The 25,501-nt window shown below is 35.7% G+C and overlaps 2 protein-coding genes across 3 annotated transcripts; both read right to left on the bottom strand.

Moving 5' to 3' along the window:
* Positions 1 to 5,160: 5,160 nt before the first annotated feature.
* On the bottom strand, positions 5,161 to 7,997 carry LOC107888646 (peptidyl-prolyl cis-trans isomerase, chloroplastic). 2 transcript variants are annotated; one of them, XM_016812813.2, is made up of 7 exons: positions 7,719 to 7,997; positions 7,142 to 7,420; positions 6,864 to 7,063; positions 6,220 to 6,455; positions 5,827 to 5,969; positions 5,638 to 5,709; positions 5,161 to 5,550 (listed from the first exon to the last, which is right to left on the bottom strand). In XM_016812813.2, the coding sequence occupies exons 1-7, from the start codon at positions 7,866 to 7,868 to the stop codon at positions 5,323 to 5,325; spliced, it is 1,308 nt and encodes a 435-aa protein (XP_016668302.1). In that variant the 5' UTR covers positions 7,869 to 7,997; the 3' UTR covers positions 5,161 to 5,322. The 2 variants fall into 2 exon arrangements, with proteins under 2 accessions (XP_016668302.1, XP_016668303.1); XM_016812814.2 differs by having other exon boundaries at positions 7,693 to 7,831.
* Positions 7,998 to 11,294: 3,297 nt separating this feature from the next.
* On the bottom strand, positions 11,295 to 25,269 carry LOC107888647 (methyl-CpG-binding domain-containing protein 9). Its single transcript, XM_016812815.2, has 10 exons — positions 24,637 to 25,269; positions 21,795 to 22,506; positions 20,514 to 21,608; positions 19,720 to 20,412; positions 18,904 to 19,209; positions 17,743 to 18,081; positions 16,965 to 17,063; positions 15,904 to 16,335; positions 12,973 to 15,195; positions 11,295 to 12,309 (listed from the first exon to the last, which is right to left on the bottom strand). The coding sequence occupies exons 1-10, from the start codon at positions 25,131 to 25,133 to the stop codon at positions 12,010 to 12,012; spliced, it is 6,696 nt and encodes a 2,231-aa protein (XP_016668304.1). The 5' UTR covers positions 25,134 to 25,269; the 3' UTR covers positions 11,295 to 12,009.
* Between the last annotated feature and the right edge of the window lie 232 nt (positions 25,270 to 25,501).

The following is a 25,501-nucleotide window of genomic DNA, read 5'->3' as shown; positions in this document are numbered from 1 at the left end:
TGGATTTTTCCTTAAGTATTGTCTTCTCCATCGATTTTCCAAAAAGTATTTTCCAACTTTTATTTCTATCATGTCCTTAGTTAATTAGATAATTAAGTTTAGTTTAGAAAACATCCCTCCAATTCTTAGGTTAGATAATAAAAGGATAGTAATTACTAGTATGTTTAGTCCTTGTGGATACGATATTTCTGGTCTCACATTAACTATACTACTATTCGATAGGTGCACTTGCCTTAGTCGAATTTTTAGTTAGTTTAGCGACTATCATATTATCCAATTGATTGCTTCAGGCCAAAATGTTTTTGGAATCTTCTTTGTGAAAAACATGTTGCGTACCATATTCATAATAGTTTTGTTCTTGCGTTTCGCTACTCCATTTTGTTGCAGCGTATATGCAACTACCAACTGTCTTTGAATGCCATTGTCATCACAAAATTTTGTGAATTCATGTGATGTAAATTCTCCTCCACAATTAATTCGTAAATATTTGATAAATGAATTTGATTTTTTCTCAATACAAACTTCAAAATTTTGAAAAATAACAAAAGCCTTTACTTTTTCTGTTAGAAAATAAACCCAAGTTTTTTCTACTGAAGTCATCAATAAAGTAACCAGGTACCTTTTTTCCACTATTTGAAGCAGGTTTGATTGGCCCACAGATATCAGCATGAATTAATTGAAGAATTTGTGCCGTCCTCCAAGTGCTTTTCTTTGGAAATGGTGCTTTGTGTTGCTTTCCCGCCATACATTCCTTGCAAAGCTCTGATGAAGACTTGAGTTTTGGTAAGCCATTGACCATCTTCTTCTGTTAGAGTGTTTTCAAACATTTATAACTCAAGTGCCCATATCTGTAATGCTAGAGTTGTTGAACATTTTCTTCTGTGGTTGTATTGAAACAAGTAGGTACTGCAACAACAACATGTAACTTGAACATTCGATTTGCAACCGTCTTTGTATCATGATCAACCCTTTCTCAGAGTGATATACCCTACATCTATCATGTTGAAATAGAACAGTCAGCCCCTTCTCTTGTAATTGCCTCACATTTAGCAAATTATTCTTCAATTCTGGCATATAAAAAACTCCTATGATGATCTGCACCATTCCATCCATTAGTGATCTTACATTTTCCTTTCTTGTTACAGCCAAGCTTGTGTTGTTGTTTAGATTCACTGTATCTTTATAATTTTTATCATAATTGATAAAATATTCCTTCATCATAATTAATGAAATATTCCTTCTTTCCATACATGTGATTGTTGCATCTCGAATAAAAGAACCATGCATCCTCTTTATTAACATCTTTTGTATCCAAAAATGCCATCAATAGTATTTCTTCTTGAGTTTCTGCATAGTTTGCCTCTTTATTTGAGCATTCCCATTGAAAATGTCCTAATTTGTGACATTTGTAGCATTACACAGTGGCTTTATCAAGATTCTGTCTGCCTTTCCCCCTTCATTTTCCTTTATAACCACCTCAGCCTCAACCTCTTGAACCAAACTGTTCCCTAGAAGAAATCTTCAACGCCTATGCTTATTCAACTAAAGAACTCGTGTTGATGCGTTGTTCATCCACCAACAAGTTGTTCTGTAATTCATCAATAGTCAAGATACTTGTATCTTAAGATTTTTCAATGGAACACACAACATAGTTAAACTTGGAAGTTATTGATATCATAATTTTTGAAACCACATTAGCATCTGTCTTGTTCTCACTATTTGTTTTCATCTTATTGACTATTGTGAGAGTTTGAGCAAATTATTCTTTAATAGATTTACCAGTCTTCATTTTAAGAATCTCAAGTTCATTTCGCATAGCCTGTAGATGTGCATGTTTTACTCTTGTTGCAACTTGAAATTTCTATTTCATAGATTTCCATATACTTTTGGATGTATCCTTATTAAGGATTGTCTCAAGGATTGAATAATCTAATGCTTGAACTAGATAGTTATTTTCCTTCAAATCTTTCAGCTTTTGATCCTCGACCTGTTTCTTCTTTGCCTCTGTTAGGGTTTTACCTTCTACTACTGCAGGTACCACATTTTCCACTACGATCCAATATTCATTTAATCGCAAAAAGATTTCCATGAACATTGCCCAGTGGTCATAGTGTCCATCAAATTTTAGAACAGCAAACTGCACAAATGAACTCTCTATTACCATATTCAATTACCTAAAAATATCACTTAGAAAGCTGCTACTTCTAAATTAATCAGGTCCCATGAGGAAGCCTTGATACCAAATGTAAGGTAATGTAAGGTAAAGAGGATTTTGAAAAGAATTGAATATGTGAATTATTGAAGGAGAAAATGGCCTTTTATAGTTGTACTTCACAATTGAAAAGAGAAAGAAAAGGAGTACATGACTCAATAACTTTGAATAAATCAAACAAATAACTATCTCTAAATAAACGAGATTTATTATCCAAACAACCTAAAAATAAATTATCAAATCCTAACAGGGTTCCTACTCAGTTATGCTACTTAATGGGCCCTAGGTGGCCCAATAAAAGGTCCAAATAGGTCCAAATTGAAGTAGAGATATAACAATAGTTCCCCCCAAGTTAAGAGGTACGTTACAAAGTGACTGTGCCTTGAGACTATCTACAGGTTGTCCTCGCTAATGGTAGTCGTTGCAAACAAAGTAGTTGGGCAGAGGGTACAGTCTATTGGCTAGTTGACCCGAGAATATACAATACCTTGTAAAGCTTTTGAAATCCATGTGTACCCTTCTTAACAATGTGTTTACAAATGGTATTTCTATTCATAGTTGACTTGTATAAACTTTGCTTTATGATTTAACGGGTGGTATGCCCATTAGCTCAACAATTTGAGAATGTATAATGTATACTCGAGTGGTGTGTTGTCAATTGAAGGATCCGGAGTTATGCAGTAGGAATGTGTCGTATGTATATCGCGGATGCAATTATTAGAAATGTAAATTAGATAAAGTTCAAGCCATCTGTTAGAAATATAAAATGTAAGAGATGTGACTCATTTCTTGGTAATATGAAACGCAAGAAATGCATACTATCCGTTGGTGATATAAAACGTAAGAAAATGTATTATCCGTTGCGTAAGAAATGCAAAATGCTTGGTTAAACTGCGAGCAAAATGATTATTCATTGTTATAAATCATGGTAGAGAATATAGCTTTTGGCCTAAGTTTTTTACGAGTAATATTGGATAAGTGCATAGGAAATGTGGTTGATCTGGAGAAATAAAGTGCATGTGCTCGTAGTTATAAAATTTATTCATTAACTTAACTTTGATCTTTATGAAGATGATGTGCCTCACTTTCTTAGAGAACCTAAAAGGTTCATGGAGGGGCCTGAATATTGAAGATACACCCCACCTCTTTTGAAAGCCCAAAGGAATCACGAAAGGACCTAAATGTAAAAGATATGGCTCACCTTCACCGCGAGCCTAGAGGGTTCATGGAGGGGCCTAAATGTAGAAGATATGCCTCACCTCCACCAAAAGCCCGAAGGTTTTATGGAGGAGCCCAAGTGCCTTTGCTCCCAGATCCATAATGGGACAATTACGAAAGGTGGTAAAGTGGCATACTCCCAAATGCATAGAATGAGGCTTACGAAATATGGTAAAGTGGCCTTGCTCCTACACGCATATGTGGAGACTTGCGAAAAATAATAAGATAACCTTGGTCCTAGATGCATAAGAGAAGGCTTACAGAAAGTAATAAATGGCCCTACTCCCAGATGCATGGAGGAAGGCTTATCGAAGACAATAAGATGGCCCTGCTCCCAAACGCATGGGGGGAAGCATACGAAAGGTAATGAGATGGCTTTAGAGGAGGCATATGAAAGGTGGTAAAGTAGCCCTGCTCCCGAACGCATAAGGGAAGGCTTACGAAAAGTAATAAGGTGGCACTGCTCCTAAACACATGAGGGGAGCTTGTGAAAAATATGGTGGTGTTGCTTCCGCATATGGTGAAAGGCTTACATAGATCCATCTCCCAAATGCATGGGGGAGGATTACGATAAGAAATTGTTGGTCGATTGCACTATTGTGGCTCTTGTAGCCTGAAATTATATGAAGAGTAAGGTCCTGCCACAATGAATCACCACCATCAGTCAAGACTACTTGGCTCGAAATTACGTGATGAATGAAGAAATGAAGATATAACATGTAAAATTATAGATATGATACAAATATAGATGATGAATGTAACTACTCATGGGAGTCCTTCACAAATTCCCTTGTCTAATGGAAAACACTATATATATATATACCTATATGAAGTCATTTCCATGGGAACCCTTTCACCACCATTTTTTTTTTATTAATACAATATATACATATATGCATGACGTTTGTTTTCATAAATATATAAAATATAATACATGCATGTGGCCAGAGATAAACTATGCACTTTGAGAGCATGATATGCCAATATGAAGAACAGACTCTCACCATAGTAAATATCGATTTTATAAATTTAGGATGATTAAGTAGCAATTTTTTAAAATTTAATATTGATCCAAATAAATAAACAAAAAGACAAGAGTCATCAACAATTTAAGGGTAAAATTGAGAATACTCAAACGACAACAAATCAAAGCATTTATAATGGCGGGTGATAATCGTACGTGAGGCTTGCTATAAATCTCTCATGAGCCTTAACTTCTCGTCTATTTTCTATAAACATGTCTACTCACTTTTAGTTTTATTTTATTTTCTTTTTAATTTATTTTAAGGTTAATTGAAGTTTGATTCAATGGATTTGTGAGATTTAATTTATTCTTTAATATTCATACATCTTTTGCTTTAATTATAATTGCTCAAATTTATTGAATAGATGACCAGTATTTAATAGTTTAGAATGATTGTCAACTCAATTAGAATAGTTAAATCTGTAATTGTCTGATTTATTCTAATATTAATAACAATCTGCATAAATCATTTCTGTCGTGTTAATGTGTGATCTAGTTTAAATGAACCCCTTTGTTGGTTGGGGGAAGTAATTTCAAACGAAATGCCAATAAGGATACGACGGAATCTGTATCAGCATTAAAAGCTGTTGGTCAAGAAATGGGGTTTAGGCACATCATAGTCTAGCCACTAAGAAACTTCAGTTTTTAGAAGAAGACCAATTGGGGAAGAATGCCGAATCTTCCCTGATAAAAGAACACCAACATATGACGCTATTAATGACAGATTTATATAACAACTAAGCATCTTCTCAAAATACAAAACAATCAATTATAGTTTCAGCTGAAATAAATACTAGAATTATGAAGCAAGCAGTCTTATTAAGTTGGTGTCAGTGACAATGCAATTCCTAAACCAAAAAAATGGCTTCTAACCAGCAATCTTATAGCTTGGATTGACTAGATTGTCCTGGCCGGAAACAAGTTTAATTGATTCAATAACATCACCGACCTTGACGTCTGCCAAAAAATCCTCATTTTCAGTCACGTATCCGAACACAGCATATCGACCATCCAATATATTGGCATTACTCGGTGTTAGTTCACTTTCTTTCAATAGCCAGAATATCTGGCTTGAGGCAGAGTTATTCTCGAACTCCTGTCAGAAATAGAAAGGGAATGTCAAGAGAAAAGGAAACATAACAAAGAACAACTGATGGAAAAAATCGAGTTAATAAATTCTCACTTCTCGAGCCATTGCCATGGTTCCGAAAGCATTGAAAGGGAGCTTTGTTTGAGCCTTGTACAGACCAAGCTCCTGCCAGGAGACAAATAGCAAACTCTTTCAATTCCGGTTAAACTTGAAGCATGGATTTGAACTAAGTTTTGTTTCATTTAGCTCGAAAAGCTAATATGAGAGAAAAAGAAAGCTTACCTCCAGTGTTGCTTCATATACAGGTGCTTTCTCTCCATCAACCATGATTTCTAATGGTATTGTCCGAGTTTTCTCGGTACTAGGATCAATAAAGCCCTCTGCAGGACCATCAGGATCTCCGGTTTGAACAACAAACCCATCCGCTGCAGCAAATCCAAGAAGTAACTTAAATTCTACACATATCTTTGAAATGAACTATGATTACTAATAGTAATTAGTGTAGATGTCAACTTGATGTCTATAGTAATCAACAGCAACTATTATCACACTATCGACATTCTATTTCCTTAGTGGTATGACAAATGAAGCACGTGGTAATATAACAATCTTTGAAAATTTCCCTTCTAAAGGCGACCAGCAACATTCGAACGATAAAGGAGAATCAAGAGTTACCTCTCTGAATTTCCATGCCATCATAGAAGTGCCTTTGGACGAGGTCAACAAAATTCCCAGCTGTTACCGGGGCATTATACCCATCGAGAACAATACGGAACACACACTCCTCTAGATTCGGGTTGTCTTTGACTTTAACCTTCATATCCACAGCTGCTCTCCCCTTCAAAAGCGGCATATTCCTATATTCTTCTGGTACTTCATATGGGAAGCCATCTACCATATCCTCTTCAACACTGCAGAAATCCAATTCCCGAGGAAGATCTCAGCTGCAGTCAATGACAAGGTATCTCTATGAGAATAGTTTATTTTGTAAGAGGCTTAACTTTTAAGTCCTTACTAACTGGTTCGATGAAAGTATGACACGGTTTTTAAGGCATTATGACCAGATATCTACAATTAACAAACTAAACAGTTTGTTTGAAGACTAAATTCGTGTATGATACATTTTTTAAGGAATTATGAATCAAGGCACTTCACGTATCTGCAGCTTAGTAAACTTACCACTACATGGATCATTTTCAGGTTGGTTTCAGAAAACAGATGGAATTTAAAACATTATATAGTTTTTGAATCAAGAGTCTTTCTTAGTGGATGGATGATCTAAGCAGCAAAAGATTTTTTTAAAGATTTGGGATACTCACTCTCCAACATATTGAAGCAGCTCCTTCTGTTTAGGTGCCACCGCATCTCTATTCCGATCCTCAACAATCTGTTGTAGTTCCTCCATCCCGACTTCCAGCTTGTCAAGCAATTCTGCTCCACGGTCCTTCTTTGCTTCGGCTAATCCCGAGATAATTAACATTTTCCCTTGCTTAAGAGCTCGAGACGCTTGCCTCACATTCTAAGATTTTATGAACTATCACCAAAAGCATATAGAAATATTGAACTTGGAGTTGGAATAAAAGCAAGGGAGACTTACTCTCTCGACAGAATCGAGTGCCTTGACACCGGCAATCTTGAGAGACTCGGTTATATCTTCAAGTGGTTTTTGCACTTCTCTAACAGCTTTATTGTTAATTGGCAATGCATATCTCAACAAAGCTCCAGGGTCTTTAATTGGAGGCCCAGAGATTAAAACAGATAAATCTGGCAATGGAGGATTAGCTGCATATGCATCAAGTGATGGGATTCCAGTTATTAACTCAGCTGCCAAAATGATGGAGATTGCACATTCCTTCAGGGAAAATGGCCTCCCTTTCTGCAAAAAAAAAAAGAAAAAAAGAAAAAAAAACCAATATTTTTATTACATCAATTGCATAAAAACTAATCTTTACCACCAATTTCTGCTAAAAAAGAAAAACAAACAATCTATTTCAGGTCAATTGCATAAAAAACCAAACTTTATCGGAAAAAAGGAAAGCAATTAACTTCAGTATTCTACTTTACATTGACATTCATCACTCATATTATTTGATCAAATTCATATAGAAGAAAAAAGATGCTAGCTTTTCACTAATGATCAAAAGGTACCATTATAACTCGAGAAAAACCCCAACCTGCTCATTCTGAAGCTTACACTGAACATGCTTGTGAGGATTATATTTGGGAGTTGCTAGAAAGGTTGAAGCTTTAGTGGGGAGTGTTGGGTTAATCCATTTAGAGGCAGCTAAAGGAGAGTAAGAGTTACAAGAGATAACAGCTGCCATGTTAGCACTTATACTATAAATCAAAGATTTCACGGGGAAAAGAAAAGGAGATTTTTGTTGAGATGGAGGAAGAGATAAGATTGCTGGGAAATACTTCTATGGTTAAAAATATGCGTATAGTCCCTATACTTTTCAAGAATTAGGAATTTAGCTCCTATACTTGTAATTCTAGTAATTTAGTCTCTTTACTTTTCATAATTCTAGTAATTTAGTCTCTTTACTTTTCATATTTCAAAATTCAGGTTAAACTATTAATTCGATTATTTTCTTTCTTTCTTTTTTAAATTCAGGTTAATTATAATGTCATTTTTAGTTACGTGACTACCAAGTGAATAATCTTTTAATTTTAAAATGTCACAAAAACAAATTAAAAAATATACATGTTGTTAACAGTTAGACCTGAATTCTGAAATCTAAAAAGTAGATGGACTAAATTCTCATTTGGTTGCTCACCTTATCCCTTAACCATGAGATATGGGGTTCAATCCCCACCCACTGGAATGAAACACATTTCATGGTTAGTCATTTACCTCTCTGAAAAGCACCTGCTGCGAGAAAATTAGTCATTAATATCGACAATGGACACTTTAGTTTCTAGGGGTGACTGTTCGATCGAATCAAGTGAAAAAATTTCGAGTTAACGAGTCTTATTTTATCATCTTAACTCGATTTGAATTTTTTTTCGAATCAAGTTGAGTAAAATGAAATTCAAGTCAAGATCGAATCGAGTGAAATTGTTTGAGTTAAATTAAAAAAATTAAACATGTCAAATTAAAATCTTGTGACAATATAATTAATTTTATGTTAGCACATAAATTTGAAACCATATATATTTGAAAACTTTTTTAAAGCATATTTTAGTACAATAAACTTGGATAATTAAATAACTTATTTTAGAAAATTATTTAAAATGTTTACTTTCTTTATATATTCTTTATAATTTTTTAAAACATATAAAATTTGAAATTTATGTAAATATTTTAAAATTTTGAACATATTTTAATTTTTTTTTTATAATTTTTGTTGAGAGAAAGACAAGTTTGTTTATGTTTAAAATTAAAAGGAACCAAAGAGGTGTTTACGTCAATCTATTATTCGAGTTATTCGAATCGTAAAATTCAATTAGACTAAAACTTGAAACTTGAATTATTTAATTAAGTTGCTCATCAATATTAATTTTGACAAAAAAATTGTAATTTTCGAAAAATACAACAAATTGACTACATCTTAAGCTAAAAATAAAAGGGGTGTGTGATCCATAAGAATTTTGGAAGTGTCAGTTAAGAAACGGATGATGTTTTAGACTGAATTTGGCCACCATAATATGTCGATTTTATCAGAACAGCACTGCTTAGTTCAAAGTGTTGTTAATTATTGTTTCTTCATTACCGGCAGACATAAATGTTAGTTATATGAAGTTTCTAGTTTCTTTACAAAATACTCAACACATCATTATTACATTTCACATCATTTAATTATTCCAAACTTGGTCTTTTCCAAATTAGTTTTTAAACAAATTAATCCATTTCTATAACATCCTCAAAAATTTGATAATATTACACTTTAAAATTATATCAAATCATTAAATTTTATGAATATTTTATTTCAATTTTTAAAATTCAAAAGAAAAATTAAGTCATGATATTTTCCAACTTCAATAATTAAACTTTTTTTTTTATAACTCAACCATTATTTTAATTCATTTTACCCCAAAATTATCAGCTTTCTAATAAGAATGTGCCACCTACCACGTTTTTATCAGTAACATTCTTTTCAGCTTTAAAACAAATTATAACAACATTGAAATTTAGATAGGAGCAAAAAGGTTTAGGTGGGAAAGTTAAAAAAGGAAAATCATGACTTAAAATAAAAAAAAAAATAAATCTTTTGTGTTTAAATGAAGCTCGAACAAAACACAAAGGAATTCGGAAGGTGAGTTCATGTCACAGATATTGCTTCTGGTATGTGTATTAAAAGTGATTGGGTAATGACTGTTATTTACGCTTCAACTTAATATATATATATTAACCTCTCAACAAATTTTACTTCTATGTTGAAAAAAATTAATATCGATTAATTTTACTGACATGACCGCATCAGCAATTAATTAATTTCAAGGTAATTGCTCGTTGTAATATATATATATATATCCAAGAATCATTAAAGTTATGGCACCGTCCAGTCATAATTTCCAGATTTATAACCTAAAACATTATCACAGCATTAATTGATCCATAGTAATTCCACTCTATAAAATAAGCAGCAGCACTTTCCTTAAATCCCCCGGACTCACAAATATCATCTAATTATTGGTCTGGTTGATGCACAAAACACTAAACCATTCACATAATTAATTCAAATCATTTCCAGGCAACGTCCCCCTAAAATATACATAGCATCTTTTTTCTAAGACCAAACAGAAATGCTCCTACACATCTTCACTTTACCTTTTTAATAAAATATCATTTAAATGAAGTTCCAAGAAACAAATTAACTTTTACCTTAACATTACAACATTCACTTCAACTCATCACAATTGAGTTGTACGTTACAACATTCACTTTTTCAAACAAGTACTTTTTTAAAATAATTTTTATTGTTTTTTTTTAATTTTTTTATAGAGCTCTTTTTAGATTTTTTTTTAAAATTATATATATTTTGAGCAATCTCAAAGTGCCACATGAACATCTCTTACTGATGATTTATATAAAATAAATCAAAAAAAAAAAAGAGATGACATTGTTTGACAGGAAAGTTCAGGAGCTAATCTAGACAAAAAATATGTTTAAGGAATTGAAAAAAAAATATCAAGGACTAAATGTTGCTTTGTGCCACAACTTTACCAAGATAAAAATAAAAGCAAAAGGGAAAAATGGAATATCACATTCAACATTGCTCATAGTAATGAAGATACCACAGACCTGGAATGACTAATTCAAGCTCATCAGACCGAACCCGCAAACAGGAAATTTTCAAATTTATCTCAAAGATGCATTAGTAACACTTAAAACCAGGGTTTGAAGACCGAACCAAACCAGACAAGATCCCTGCAGTCTACATCATTTATAATAACACAACCAAAGACCCAAGCCCTGCCTTCTTTTTCCCAAAAGAAAAGGGTGTAAAAAAGATAGCAAGCAGGAAAGCAAGAGGAAGATGGTAGCTAGGATAAAAGGATCGTAGGGTAAATTACATGTCAAAGTCTGGAAACTTTTAACCAAATATTTTGAACAAAAAGAAATAGTGCAGAAGAAGAAATTACCTGTCTCTATGTGCCGAGCAGACAATTGGTATTTTCCTACAAGCATTTAACAGCATGATCCTCCGATGTTCCTAGATGGAAAAGGCTGCATGAAAGCAGCTTTTGATTAAAAATGAAGACAAACCCTATTTCAGAATGGTCAGCAATCAGAGAAGGCATCAAAATTCAATGGAAACAGTTACAGAATTAGAAGTAAGAAATGAAGATTGGGCAACATTCAAATAGCTCCAGCAACTGTCAGTCAGCACTTGTGCCAACTTTATGAAGCTCAAAATGTAAAAATAAAAACAAACTGAACAAAGAAAGATGGAAAGAAGAAGCTTCAATTTTCATTCTTCGAAAGGAACTGTGGTGCATGGAACACCAGCTGAAAAACAGAAGGGCACCAGAGAGCAAGAAAGAGAGATGTATAAAGAATGAAATATTGTCTACACCTGCTCAACTTCAACCATTTTTTTCTTTTTACACTAATTCATGCTGTATATGTATATAATCTTTCTCTTTGTGGCAAATTGCCCTTCTGCTTCCCAAGAAAGTAACCAAAAAGATGCAGCAGAAATCAGTCCAAAATTGGATGCATTCTCGCTAGTTAATTGGTCCTGGAGCTTCCAACACCATAGACGCTTCTAAGAATTCTGGTTACTAATCAAAGCATCCAAGTTAGCATGTTAGCCTTATCAATATATACATGGGGCACTGACACCAGAACTCTAGGTCCAAACAGTCGGGGCAAATCCGAACCAACAAACCCAACATTTTGGTTCTGATTGTAGGACTCTCTGATATCCTTTTTGAAATATTCCTGCTACCAGATTCCCTTGCCACAGGGATCAAGTTTGATTGAACTAAGATCCTCTTGGATTTGAAATTTCACAAAGATCAGCCTTCTGGTTCCTTCCTTTTCTTGATAGTCCTCCGACTCACCTTGCACTTCTCCGGCAGATCCAAGTTGGAGGGCAGTTTTGGGCCTGGCATGCTGCTGGGCTTCAAATTGTCAATTGAATTAAAGTCGCATGACTTTTCATAAACAATAGCAGCATCAAGTGAGTATACACGTAGAGCAAGAGAAGACACGGTGGAAATTTTTGCAGCTGCAGATAGCGATGACCAATACCACCACTCATTCCTCAAGTACTCGGTTTTAATCATCTCCTCCAATGCAATTATTGCTTGGACCATCTGAAAATACAAGAGGATGTTATATCCAATCCCACCAAATCAATGAAGTTTAAGAAATAAAACTGAATATCGAAGCAAAAACTTTAACTTCTATATCAGTCCTTAAAGCACAGATTAATCCAACGAACCATTCATCCAATACATGCATTGTACAATTAATGGGTCATGACTACATTAACCAGAAACAGCAAAGTGGAAAAGGTCACTTGAGAGAAACTAACATTCAATCAGATAAAAGTTAATGACAAAAATGCAGTAAACAAACCCAACCAAATACAATATGCTCCATAAGGTATACGAACAAATTAGTCGGTGCTACCACCTTTAAGAGATGCCAAATGTGGTCAATGATGAATGACGGTTAAAATTTACAAAAATAATACTGTGTCAATTAAAATGACACAATTGATATTTTGAGGTCAAACCTTTTAAACTTTGACTCAATTATTTTCAATATTTTAATTAATTAAATTTTACAATTAAGTATAGTTAAAAACTACTTCATTGAAATTTGTTCTTTCAAAGTTCTATCAATAATAAATTTTAAAAAAATAAGATATCAAAGTTGCAAAATTTTGACCACTCAAAAAGTCAAAATGTAACAAATTTAGTGGGACGGAGGGAATAACTACTATAAGAAAGCCCAAAGGGATCTAGACAAACCTCATATATTGTTTCTGCAGATTTAACAAATGAACGCCAGGCCCATCTCCTTTCCATGCATGCCTTAGATGGTCGCAAAGCTTCTTCAGAGAGTGCAGCATCCATATCAAGTAAATTAATCTTTAGTTGCTGCAAAACCTGTGAAACCTTACCAACCAAGGGCCTTAAAGAAGACTGTGGGACTACACAGCAGTGACCACTACCCAGTTCAGGAGAATACTTATCTGCAGAAGATATTCTATCCCTTTGTTCTGAACATCTCAAAGCTGGTCTTCTGTTTTTCTGCACTTTAATCTCATTTGCAACAGTCCTGAAAGAATCATCAGAAAAGCCTTCATTGATTCCATTAGCCACACTCCAGTTTCCTTGAGATAAACCAGGCCTCTTAGTAGCCTTCAATTCAGCCCCTAAACCCCCTATTTCTTGGTGAGAAGGAACAAGTCTTAGGGTAGGGTCACTAACAAAATGAGAAGCAGATGGGACAAATGATGGAACGCCATCTGAACTGATAAGACCAATTTCCCGCACCAATTCTTCATTAGAATCTCTAGTGAAAAATTTGGTACTGATCTCTTCAAAGTTATAAGGACAAACTACTCCGTCATTTTGAAATTTGATCAGCCTTGAACTCAACTCAGAATGCCCGGCTTTAGAATTTTCATCAATTTCCATGTCAACAGTATAACCTACCCGATTACCATCAGATCTCATATTCCCTTTCCTTTTTAAAGAATCACCAACTGACTTACCTTTCTCATTAGCAGGTGGATCCGGAGTGCATCTACCATCATTATGATCCTCGAATTCGACATCACTCATAAATGTTTTGTGACAAGAGATGCAATGATTTTTGGAGGGCCAAACAGGCTCTAAGCATTTACACCTGTACATTTTGTCTTCAATAATCACCTTTGCCTTTTTCCCTTGCTTCTTCAAGGATTCAGTTATTTCTGACTCAAAGAAGGGACCATACTTCTTCTCCAGCAACATTGCTGCCTTGGTGACAAGAAAACTAGGAAAAGAAGCTTTATCACAACCATCACACGATGAAAAGGCAGTTTGGCACTCATCTTGAACTTGGTTTTTCATTTTTTGGTAATTCTGGAATTTTAGCTTCTGGCAAATAGCCTCTTTCAGCTCTTTTTCTTTTGGGTCATTATCATTCAACCAATTAATGAGTCCTTCGATATCTGCATCTGACTGATATGTAACCCATGGTGAACCAGCCAAAATTGCACCTTTGGCATTGTACACAAACGGACAGGAAGCCTTTGAACCCTGTGCTTTAAAAACACTATCTGTGGTGGCAGAGCTTAAATTCCAGTTAACTGATGTGCAGTGCCCCCGTACCTCATTGCCCAGAAAATTCCTCTTCTTACGTACTACCAAACTTCCATCAACGATAACCTGAGGATAGCCACCTGGCATGGCTGAAATCCAGTATAGTCGGCCAGAAGAATCACTTCCCAAAAACTCCTTACGAATAGATAGCTTTAAAAGCTGAGATTCTAAGCTATTAATTAAGTCCTGCAGATGTTGAATATCACTCTTGATAGTGCTCAACTCAAGATGGTGAGATTGTGACTCATTCTCAGCAACAGAAGGAACTTGCTTAGCTGCATGCAGGCTTGTCGCATCAGAAGACTGGCACTGTCCATTACAATCTGAAGGAGATGATGGAGAAGCCACATCCATTCCCTTAGACTCTTCCAACTTACCATGGAGGTTTGTTTCTTTCCTTGAGTCATCAATTTCCTGGGGCAAAGGATTTGATACAGGCAACTCACTTGTTACAAAGGATTTATCGCTTTTTTCAGGTAATACCATGCTCACATCCACATTGGCTTGTTCACCCTTTAACTGAGCCTCAGTATCCATTGAATTAAAGCATTGACCATTACTGGTAAAACTTTTCTCTGTATGAGTACTAGATGCATGTTTATCTGAACCATTAAGGACGGCAGCCTCCTTTTCACCATCTGATGGAATCTGATCAGTACCATCCTTTACACCATCTCCAACTGCATTAATCATGCTTGTATGGAACTTTGCAGCTCTTGCAGCAACAAAGTCTTCCTTAGATTTAAGGTTTTTCCATTCTATATATGCAGAACGTAATTTCTGATGCAACTCAAATGTTGTTTCAGCACATCGTTCAAGATGTTGACGGATAAGAGTTGAGTTAAGTAATTCATCACATAAAAATTTGAGCAAGAAGGCTCTCTGCACAAGAATATAAATTTCATTAATTTATGAAATAAACAGAGAGCTCAAGATCAGTATGCGTTATGAAAAAAGAACCCAAAAACTCATGTTAGCACAAAAAATCCTACTTTCCTATGTCATTGAAGCCATTTTCTATTGATACAATGACCTTTAATTAAAAAGACAGCATAATGTACATTAATTAGCCAGAGAATCATTTCTATGCATTAGAATATAAAATAAGTTATGGCTGACATTAACATGCTCTAGTAAGGAGATGCAAGGATTTGATCTCATAATAACATAAATGTACAAAAATAACTTCTTTTGCTGCGGAACAGAGCCACAAGATGCAAATAGTAGTAAAATGCGGGATATGATGGAAGTTTCTAGTCAATTCCAAGCCTAAACAAAAGCAGGGGCCCAATTCCAGGTAATAGACCCAACAAAAGAAGAAGAAACGCATAAGTGCACGATAACAACAGGAAGGTAAAAATAGCCACCATAAATGCATTTTCATTCAAGGACACATACAACAAGCAAGAACACGATAGCTTCTATTTTTGATCTGAAATGTAGCAAAAGAAAAACAATAAGCAAAATTCAGAGACTTGCAGTCAACAGCAATCAAAAGAATCAATGTTTTCATGTACAATACTAAAAAAGAAAGGTTAACCAGACAATATGACTAAAAATATGCACACCAAGCAAAGTTCAAAGACAAACCTCATCAACGCTAAACTGCCAATACTCTTTTTCTTCCATCACAGCTGCTAAATGTGCAAGTGCTTCCAAGTAGCCACGGGTAACCTCTCCCTGATACTTTTTACCTCTCCTTCGGATGATAACATGTGAAGATTCCGATGCATCTTGAACCATACGTTTGCTAACACAAGCAGGGCAATACCAGTTTCCTTCAGGAATCCTTGCCAGTGGAGGATTCAAGCAATATGTATGATACTCAGCATCACAAGTGTCGCACAAAAGAACACTATCATCATCTTTGTCAATACCGCACACTTTGCAAACTCCCTCGTCCCAAGGTGCTTTAGGGATATCACTTGTTGAAGCAAGTATATCATTTATTTCCTCCTTTGTTTCAGCATCAAAGCATTCCAATTTAGCATATTCCGCCAATTTCTGAACTAGGATAAGAACCTGCCACAAAATGAATAAATTAACAACTAATATACCACCAAACTAGGTCTAGATGCAAAACAAGCAACACTAATGGGGGAATGACCACAGAGAACTAGAGTACATGGCAAATTGTTTATAATTGATCAGGCACCAAAAGGCTGTTGTTAACTAACTCATGAAGTAAATGAGGAAGTATCTAGCCATAATTCCTCAAGATCATGTCCAACTGGGAATCAAATTCCTAAACTTATAGTTGGAACAATCTTTGTATGCAAGTCAGCGAAACAGGCAAATACAATCACATAGCACAATGTCTCCAGCATGAGGCTATGCTCATTTGAACGTAACTGTTAGTGCACCTGACAGACAACCCTATCACTAGTTTATTGTGCTACTGTGAGTGTTTTATTTTATATATGTTAGTTAATTTGAAGAAAGATTAACCTTCAACTTTAATTTAAGAGGATCTAACTAAAAACACTGTTTTTTTTCACAAAAAATGAACAACATATCAATACTCCATTTATAAAAGCTACATCAGTGTGCAAAATTCATTGTACAAAAATATTTAGGCACTTACTGGCCAGTTAATGTTAAAGAAATTTACTAGCAAAGAAATATTATGAAAAATAAAGGAACTAACGAACCTCCTTTTCATACAAGGACTCAAAGTTTTCGGATAGAGACTCTGCCAATTCAACTAAATCAGGATGATCGGCAAAAGCAGTACGAACATTACTCCATAACTGCCACGCAAAAGAAACAATTATTAGATAGACAATTACATCTGCACAGTTCCAAACTGAGAAAGGCAGCCAACCTCTAAACATGAACATAACACCTGGATCAAAAGTTCAGAAGAAAAAATGTAGAAAACAAGAGAAGTACAAAGATAATCCTGGTAAACGATGCTCCAAAACAAATAAATGAAACAGATAATAGCTGCAATAGTGGCATACATCAAAGCATTGAGAGTAAGAATCATGCAAGGTTAAAGGCAGAAAAAGCAAAAGTAAAGGCAATCCAGGCACATGAGCAAGCAACTACAGCATGTGAAAGCAATATTTGAGCGTACTAAACTCCTACGGTTTATACTCCTTTCCAAGATAAAAGGCACAGAAAAAGGCGAAAAGTTAACTTGAAAGGCGAAGTTAAGAGAATTTTCACTCATGCAAACACATGTAACCTATATTTATTGATGCACAAAAGTCTAAAACCTACAATCTTAGACTAATGTAACATCATCAAATGCTGCAGAATAAACCAGTGGCAAGGGTCTATCAACAGAAAAAGTAAGAAGAAGAAAAACAGAAAGCTGTATGCATCAAAAACCATGCAAAAGGCAAGTCAGAAGAAACAAAAGATGTAGAGAGGTTACAACCAGAAAAACAATTAAGCAGTAGGAAACAAATGAAATGGACAGACCTCACGAACATCCTCAAGAAAAGCTTCATGTGATCCACCATAGGCCCCGACAGCCAATCTCAAATCAATAGTCCTAAAATCCAGAGGACGAGACACCATGGCAGGAGATCCAAGGAGCCCCTCATCATCATTATCACTGGAATTCATTAGCTTTCTCCCCAACAAGTTGCAGAAGATCTTTGAATCATCAGCAGCAGCAGCATGACGTAATATGATGCGACATTTTTTCATGATAATATCAGACACAGATAAGACAATCTTCTTTTTACTTATTTCTTTCTCAGGTTTTTGTGTTGAGCATTCATTCTGAACATCAGCTAGCACCGAAAGAACAGCTTTCTGTGTTCAATAAAAGGTAGAGAAAGATGTTTTTTATCAGAATCATGTTTACTACTACATACACAACTCTGAAGGACAGAGCAATTAGAAAAGACAAACATGACAGTATAATTCTTCAGAAGGATAAAAAGGATAACAATTAATTCAAGGATAGAACATTCAAGCTCAAAGATCATGCGCTTCTTTCTTTTACAAGCATCCTATAATATTCAAAACTACCAGTACTTCTCCTGCTTAATTGTCATTCACACTTCTGGTAAAAAGTACACAACAAAATGTAAATACAAATGAAGAGATTTAAGGGAAATGGATGGTTGTTAAATACTCTTCCCTTAATTCTAATTAAAAACATATCCAAACAAGGAGAAAGTTTTCGCCTTCAACTCCTCTCTTTTACCTTCCCTTCCCACCCCTAATCCACACTTGGTCTGCAAATTTACCATATTTAAGTGCAGGCCAAAGGGCCAGTTTAAGCAGTCAGAATATGAAATTTCTAAAATATAATAAGACATAAGATAAAATATTGCAGTACAACAAAATCAATAAATATGGCATAGATTCCTGCTTTCCTGCAACATAAAAGCTTTAAATCACATAAACAAGTGGTTTGATCTTTCTGTCTCCAGCAGCATTTAGGCCAACGTCCCAACCCGCACCCCACAGACAATAATTGTTTGAAAATTTTGAGCATAAAAACTAAAGATAAATCATGCCCAGAAGACGACATAACAAATTGATCCCTCACCATATGTTAAAAAATATAGAAAAATCTACATGCCTTTGAATTCTTATCTTATGTAAATTTCACTAGCAAGATGGTACCTTTGTTGGTCCTGAAGCATTGCCCTTATAAACTTCCTTACTGATTGAATGTTTCAATTTTTCCCTTGCCCACTCTGGAGGATCTTTTTCCAAAGCTTCATAAACACACCGTCTGATTCTAGTTCCAACATTTGTTGGCAGCTTTCTGACAGGTTCCAGCAACTTTGCCCACTCTGGAATATCACCATCATTGACAAAATTCTTTTCACAAGCAACATTTTGAACAGGCCCTTCATCTTCTACTGTCAGAACATTGCTTTGTCTGTTCAAAGAACCAAAAATTCGCTTTGTAGCCTCTGCAAGCAACTGACGTTCAAACCAAATTCACAACATTATCTTCTTCTGAACTCATGTATGTAATGATCAGTATGAAACACAAAAAAAACTAGAACCAGCACACGAATTAGTTTCCAGCATACAATTCCATCAATGAATAAGCTTCAATACATCTATACTATTTTATCATAATATGCCAAGGGGCAAAATCAGTTTAACATTAAAATAAAAGCAGCACCTAGAAACAAAACACCCAGAAACTTGTTCTAAAACAATTGCTCATTCTGCATAAGATAAAATAAAGAGTGTAATCAAGCATACCCACAAAAGGATAAACACTGAAGCAGAATTCAAATCCATAACATATTAGCATGCATATCATTAGCAGATCTTGACATATGATCACAAGGAAAGTGCTAAGTGAGAAGGAAAGATGCACACAAACAACAATTCCTGATGAAAGCATTTCCAAGCTTTCAACAATATCTCTAAAAGAAAAGTGTTTATCAAAAAAATCAAAATATCAAAAGCCAAACTTACAAGCGCATCTGCTTCCATCCCAGCCACCCCAGTAAGTGAACCAGAAAGCACCCCACCATCACCTTGTAAGCAACAAAACACTTTAGCACTCTCACGGGCAGTGATCTCTGCTGAGTCAAGATTCCCATCCATGGATAAGAAAGACAATATGTATCTTCTAGCTAATTCAGGCCAGGTCAACTCATTAATTGGGAGCAGACTGAGCTTAACTTTTTTAGCAGGAGCTGTACTATCTAAATCTTTCTTCCTTCCCCTTTTAGATCTTGACTCACCAGAATCAAAATTTGGATCAACAAGTGCGGCAACCTTTGATTGCAGCTCACTTATTAGCACCCCTAACACTGAGCTGTGAACCTTTGTCAATGTCACGCCAAAGCATCTTCTGTAACTAAGAGATGCAAGCCTTGCCTGGTCAGCTTCCATCATTTCTCCTGTTTCCATCTGTATAAATGGATGTGGGTTTTCAGTAGAATCTGCCATACAGGAATCACTGCTAGGTGATACATTCTTTTCACCCATACCATCAATTCTAGATAAACTTTGGACATCAACTCCTGGCTTTTCACTGTCAAATTTATGAAGGAAATTTGAGTGATTAGACCAGGGATTTATAAGCTCTTCTTCAAGTTCATTTGCTAAAAAAGCCTCTTCCAAACCCATTACTTCACCAAAGCGCCACAATAACTCCCACACCTGAGTATATAAACATAGAAAGTATAATTAAGATCCTCATACAAGAAATTCTACTGTAAATAGAATATATATCCATTTCCTCAACTAACAAACATGAATACCTGATGGAAGTCACCAAGAAGTTCAGGAGGAAGTCTCAGCCACAATGGCTTCCCTGGAGGAGGACCACGGTCATCAACCAAACGGGGCTTTTTTGACTTCCCAAATAACACATCCAATCCTTTTTCTCCCTCACATTCAAGCCCATCTGGCATCTTAATCTTCAGGAAACCATTTCTGATTGTTAATGATCCTGAATAAGAACTTCTTTTCCTCAAAGATTCATACCGTGAACAGGCCTCAATACCAGGAAGCTCTTCAATAATTTCTTGTACAAATTCAGCATCCAGTCCAAATCTATCCTGTCCCAGCCATTTTGTCAGTTCCTCAGACCAAGTCTCCAGCTCATTATGCTGATACACAAAAGGAAAGGAGAGAGAGACTGGGAAGCCACAGAATTTAGCTAACGGAGTATGGGTCTCTTTATTCTTTCCATCCATCATATCCCAGCTTGATGACCTAATTTCTTTTCCTGCATGCTTACACAAAAACTTCAGAGCACCCTTCCTTTTACTTATCTCAGAGCAGGCATCAATAAATTTCTGAGATATTATTCTCCATGCTGCAGATGAGGAATGTTCTTCCACTGAAATTTCACCAATTTCATCTCTTAACGTATCTCCAAATTTTTCACACATGAAACCGGCTTCAAGTTGGGATTCGTCACTATTCTGAACAAGATATGTTTCCTTCAAGTTACTTCTCAAACAAATCAAGAGATCATTTTCCGTAGGTGGGCAAGGATCTGTAAGGATCCTTTGAATACATCCATCATCATCGAACTCTTTGTTATTATAATAAGTAACATCCCCTTCTTTATTATGACTAGGAGTTTGCTCAACTTTGGACCAACATAGGACAGCTGACCCAATTGGAAGGGGCAAGGCAGAGCATGAACGCCTTCTGATCTTGAAAATAGGTCCAGAATCACCACCATCTAAAACTTCAGATACAAAAAGTGACCCAGTGATCTTATCATGCCAACAAGACCTATAACCTATAGGAAATATCAAACTAGCATCATGATAAGAAGGTCTCATGTCAATGAGCCCCAAAGAGAGAATATAAAAATCTTCAAACTGCACAGGAAGCCCATCCTGTAGGAATAAAAAGAAGAAGAAGAAGAAGAAAATCAGGACACTCAATCTAAAGCACTTAGATTTCACCAACTCAACATGACAATTAGCAGAAAGAAATAATATAAGCTACTTGTGAAAAGGAAAAAATAGAAATGTTATGAGCTGCAAACAAATAAGAAAAAATAAATTAACAAGTCTGCTTACATTAATTTGTTCAGATCCAGAGCTACCCTTCTCATCTTGCACAGCTTCAGTGACTTTCATGATACAAGATTTGTTGGCATACTTTTCCAGAATTTGACCATCACATGCAAAGTCCTTGCAATAACCACTTATCAAACTTTCCTTATTTTCAGGAAATCCACTGGCTATTGAAAACCTTGTTGACTTCCTTTTTCTTGGCAGATGCAATCTTTCCTGAAGAGAAGCCCCCTCACGTTTTATTTCAGCGTCCATAGGGCTATGGTTCAGATTCAACCCAAGATAAGAAGCAACATCTAACACTGAGTCAAATGTTTTCCCATCAGGAGAGCAATAAACTGCATATAGGTCACAGCTCATGGAATGCTTTAGTTCCACACGCCAACCTTCCTCCAGAACCCCATGTCTTTCTGAAACAAATTCTCTAAGACGCTGCAAAAAAATGTCACTCGGATTCCGAGATGGAAATCTAATAGCTGTATTACTACTATTCCTCAAAGACCCTAGCGGAGAACCCAAATCTACCTCATCAAAACTTCTATCTCTAGTTCGCATACAATGAAATAAATCTTCAAAACCCACTTTAACAGCATGTGTCACAATCCTAGAAGCTTTTTGAGAGCCAAACCCATTACCCGCATACAAGGAATTCATACAAGTCAAGGGGGCACCTAACCGATTGCCAACAAAAGAATTGTCACCCGCTGTGTGCTGTCTGGAACCAAGATATATGTTAACCAGTGATGATATATAATAACTTAAATTTAAAGAGAAATTTAAAATAAATAAAGCTATTCAAACAAGATGAACTGAAGGAAGAAAAAAATGAGCTAAATCATAAGAGAATAGCACCTTCTCACTAGTAAGTAAATGAGCAGGAGACATACTATTAAGTACACCACTTTTATAGCACAGGAAGAGTGGTATTAAACATGTTAGCTGATTTCCCACTGTTCCAAGTTAACAGAACTTAATTTTTGGAAACAGTTTCATCATGGTATAGACAAAACTAAGCTTCAACATAGCAGGACAAGATAAACAGCATCCATTTAGAATTTTGAGTTTCCTCAATCTATCAAATGAGAACTAGTACAGGTGACTACCTAAGGAGAAGAGTAGCATAACACCACTTCCACAAGGAAGCGCAATCTATGAATCAAGAAACAACCTACTAGAAATGAAAAAGCATGTTAAGGAAGTTAGCAGCAATAAGGCACTTCACAGATAAACAGGTTAAAGACTATTGAGCAGCAATATGAAAGAGAAAGAATATAAACGCAATACAGTGCTGCAATGTTGGCAGCAGTAGAACACCAGAGGAATAAACAGTTAAAGACTACTGAGACACAATTTCAACGAGGAAAACAATAATTGCTGTACAGTGCCGCAACAAGCTTGGGTTAAACATTCTAATTTGTATATAGAAATTTGTGAGCATGAAGAAGGCTTTAAATGGAAGAGAAAATACTATCTTTGGGTAGCACTTTCTAAGTTTCAACTGTACGAACACAAACTGCATGAAAAAGTCATGGCATTGGCTAACCAGGTGGTTCCAACATAGTCAATATAATATAAATGCGGTACAATGCTGTGATGTTGGCAGTGGTAGAACACCTATGGAATAAACAGTTAAAGACTATTGAAACACAACTTCAAATAGAAAAACAATAATTGTCATACAGTGCGATGACAAGATTGGTTTATACATTCTTATTTGTATAGAGAAATTCATGAGCACGAAGAAGGCTCTAAATGCAAAAGAAAATACTATCTTTTGGCAGTAATTTCTATGTTTCAACTGTACGAACTCAAACTGCATGAGAAAGTCATAGCATTGGTCAACAAGGTGGTTCCAACATAGTCAATACCCTAAAGGTTCAGTGAAAATGGCAGAACTGATACATCTTCGCATAATCAAAATAAACTAACACCCCCCCCCCAAAAAAAAAAACCCCCAAAAGCCTACAATCCATGTGTAAGAGCAGCATAACCCTTCACATGCCAAAGGTAGCAACAAATTACACTTGTAAGGAAAACAATATTCAAACAAGGAACAAAAGAATGACATGGTACCAGCAGAACCACAGTTTTCAGGTCAATGGCAAATCATTCAACTTCAACCCCCAGAATTTTCAATTCATGGAAAAGGACTAATCATCTTAAATCCTTACTTAACATATACTCTCTATCACCATCAAACTGTCCCACCATCAGGCATCAGCTAGTAGTCTTTACAAATTTCAGGACAAACTTTACAGGCAAAATGGGGGTAGATTCGTTTATAGACATTTAAATCAAGTAAACTGCTAAAAAGCAACCAAAAAGACATCAATTATCTCATAAGCAGTATGACTAGTTGTACAATCTACAGCTACCAACCAGTTCAATTACCCACTGATCAGCTTCAAAACCATTGACTATAATTAATGTCCTTATGATGAATCACGGGTACACCCTACCTAAACATCCTGACCATATCTAACAGTTCACACACACTAAACAAACGCAAACAATCTGCCTGTCAACATGCATTGCAATTTTTAACTAACCCTCAGCACAATATTCCACTACTAGCACACAAATAAACAAGTCAATATTCAATTACTTACCTGTTATTTGCTTTTAAAAATGCCCTAATCCATCTCCAAATTAACACATTAAGCTAAAGAACGCTAGAAATAAATCAAGCAATCAATATCTAACATCCCCAGAAACCACATTTCAAATTTATTCAACTCTTAAGTCATAACTACACAGTTAACAATAATGCAGGCTGAAAAGACTTACAAAGCTTCAATTAAAAAAAGCTAAACTCGAGTTTCTAATATTAAGCTTTAAGTTTTACCTCAATAACTCCTGCACCTCCTCACCATCGCCGTCACCATCACTCGGCGGGGAAGCATTAATATCAAGGATGCGCTTCTTGGCCTTAAACCCAAGCGGCCACCGTTTACTCCTTACTCCGCGGCCAACACACGCTCCACAAACCCACTCCGCCCCCGAAAGCAACTTCTCGGAAACCCCGGAGCATGCCAAGTGAAACCCTCGCTCACATCCATCACAAACCACCACTCTTCCTCCTCCTCCTCCACCGGGCGTCGCCGCCGACAAGCCACAGACACCACACTGCTCCTCCTCGTTGGCAACGGGAACACCGGCGGCTTCACCAAGAGCCGGGTCGGGATTCTCGTGGATAGCCCGAACAATCGAAAAGGAATCGGGTTCGGCGGAGTCGGAGTCGGGTAGGGTTTCGGCAAAAGAAGAAGAAGGGATCTCGTTTAGATCGATGCCGAGGGGTGAACGAGTCTCGGGCTTTGAATCGTTCGAATCGGAGAGTTCCATTTTTTTTGTTGGTTTTTTCTTTATCCGAGTCGGGGTTTTTCGAAGAACAAATACATTTCTTTCTGAAAGCTTTTTTAAAAAAATTGGAACCGAAGGTTAAAAAAATATAAAGAATTGTCAGAGGAAAATATTAAAATAGAGAAGAGAGAAGCTTTTTTTAATTATTTTATATTTATTTTTTGGATAGGAGGAAATTTACAGTACTCGCTTTATTACACTGACACGTGGAAATAAGTCTAAATTGTTTTCTGTTTAGGAAAGAGTTGGTTTGGGGATCTTGTCTTCAAACGGGGATAACTAGAAGTCAAATAGTTTGAGGTTTTTCTTTTTGTGATAAATATATCCTCTTTTTTTAATATATTTTTATA

The sequence above is a fragment of the Gossypium hirsutum genome, chromosome A09 (genome assembly GCF_007990345.1).
Source record: "Gossypium hirsutum isolate 1008001.06 chromosome A09, Gossypium_hirsutum_v2.1, whole genome shotgun sequence".
Taxonomy (NCBI): Eukaryota; Viridiplantae; Streptophyta; class Magnoliopsida; order Malvales; family Malvaceae; genus Gossypium; species Gossypium hirsutum.
Note: the sequence above shows the minus strand (reverse complement) of the source record. Positions and strands in the feature narration are given on the sequence as shown.

What these genes read in the sequence shown, in the direction of transcription:
- LOC107888647 (XM_016812815.2), bottom strand. Translation starts at nt 25,133, where the DNA reads ATGGAACTCTCCGATTCGAACGATTCAAAGCCCGAGACTCGTTCACCC. An exon ending in ATGCTTCAGGACCAACAAAG is followed by an intron (nt 18,082 to 18,903) that starts GTACCATCTTGC and finishes TATTGAACACAG; the next exon opens with AAAGCTGTTCTTTCGGTGCT. An exon ending in CTGCAGAAACAATATATGAG is followed by an intron (nt 12,310 to 12,972) that starts GTTTGTCTAGAT and finishes TTGTATTTTCAG; the next exon opens with ATGGTCCAAGCAATAATTGC.
- LOC107888646 (XM_016812813.2), bottom strand. Translation starts at nt 7,868, where the DNA reads ATGGCAGCTGTTATCTCTTGTAACTCTTACTCTCCTTTAGCTGCCTCT. An exon ending in CACTCGATTCTGTCGAGAGA is followed by an intron (nt 7,064 to 7,141) that starts GTAAGTCTCCCT and finishes ATAAAATCTTAG; the next exon opens with AATGTGAGGCAAGCGTCTCG. An exon ending in CCATGGCAATGGCTCGAGAA is followed by an intron (nt 5,551 to 5,637) that starts GTGAGAATTTAT and finishes TATTTCTGACAG; the next exon opens with GAGTTCGAGAATAACTCTGC.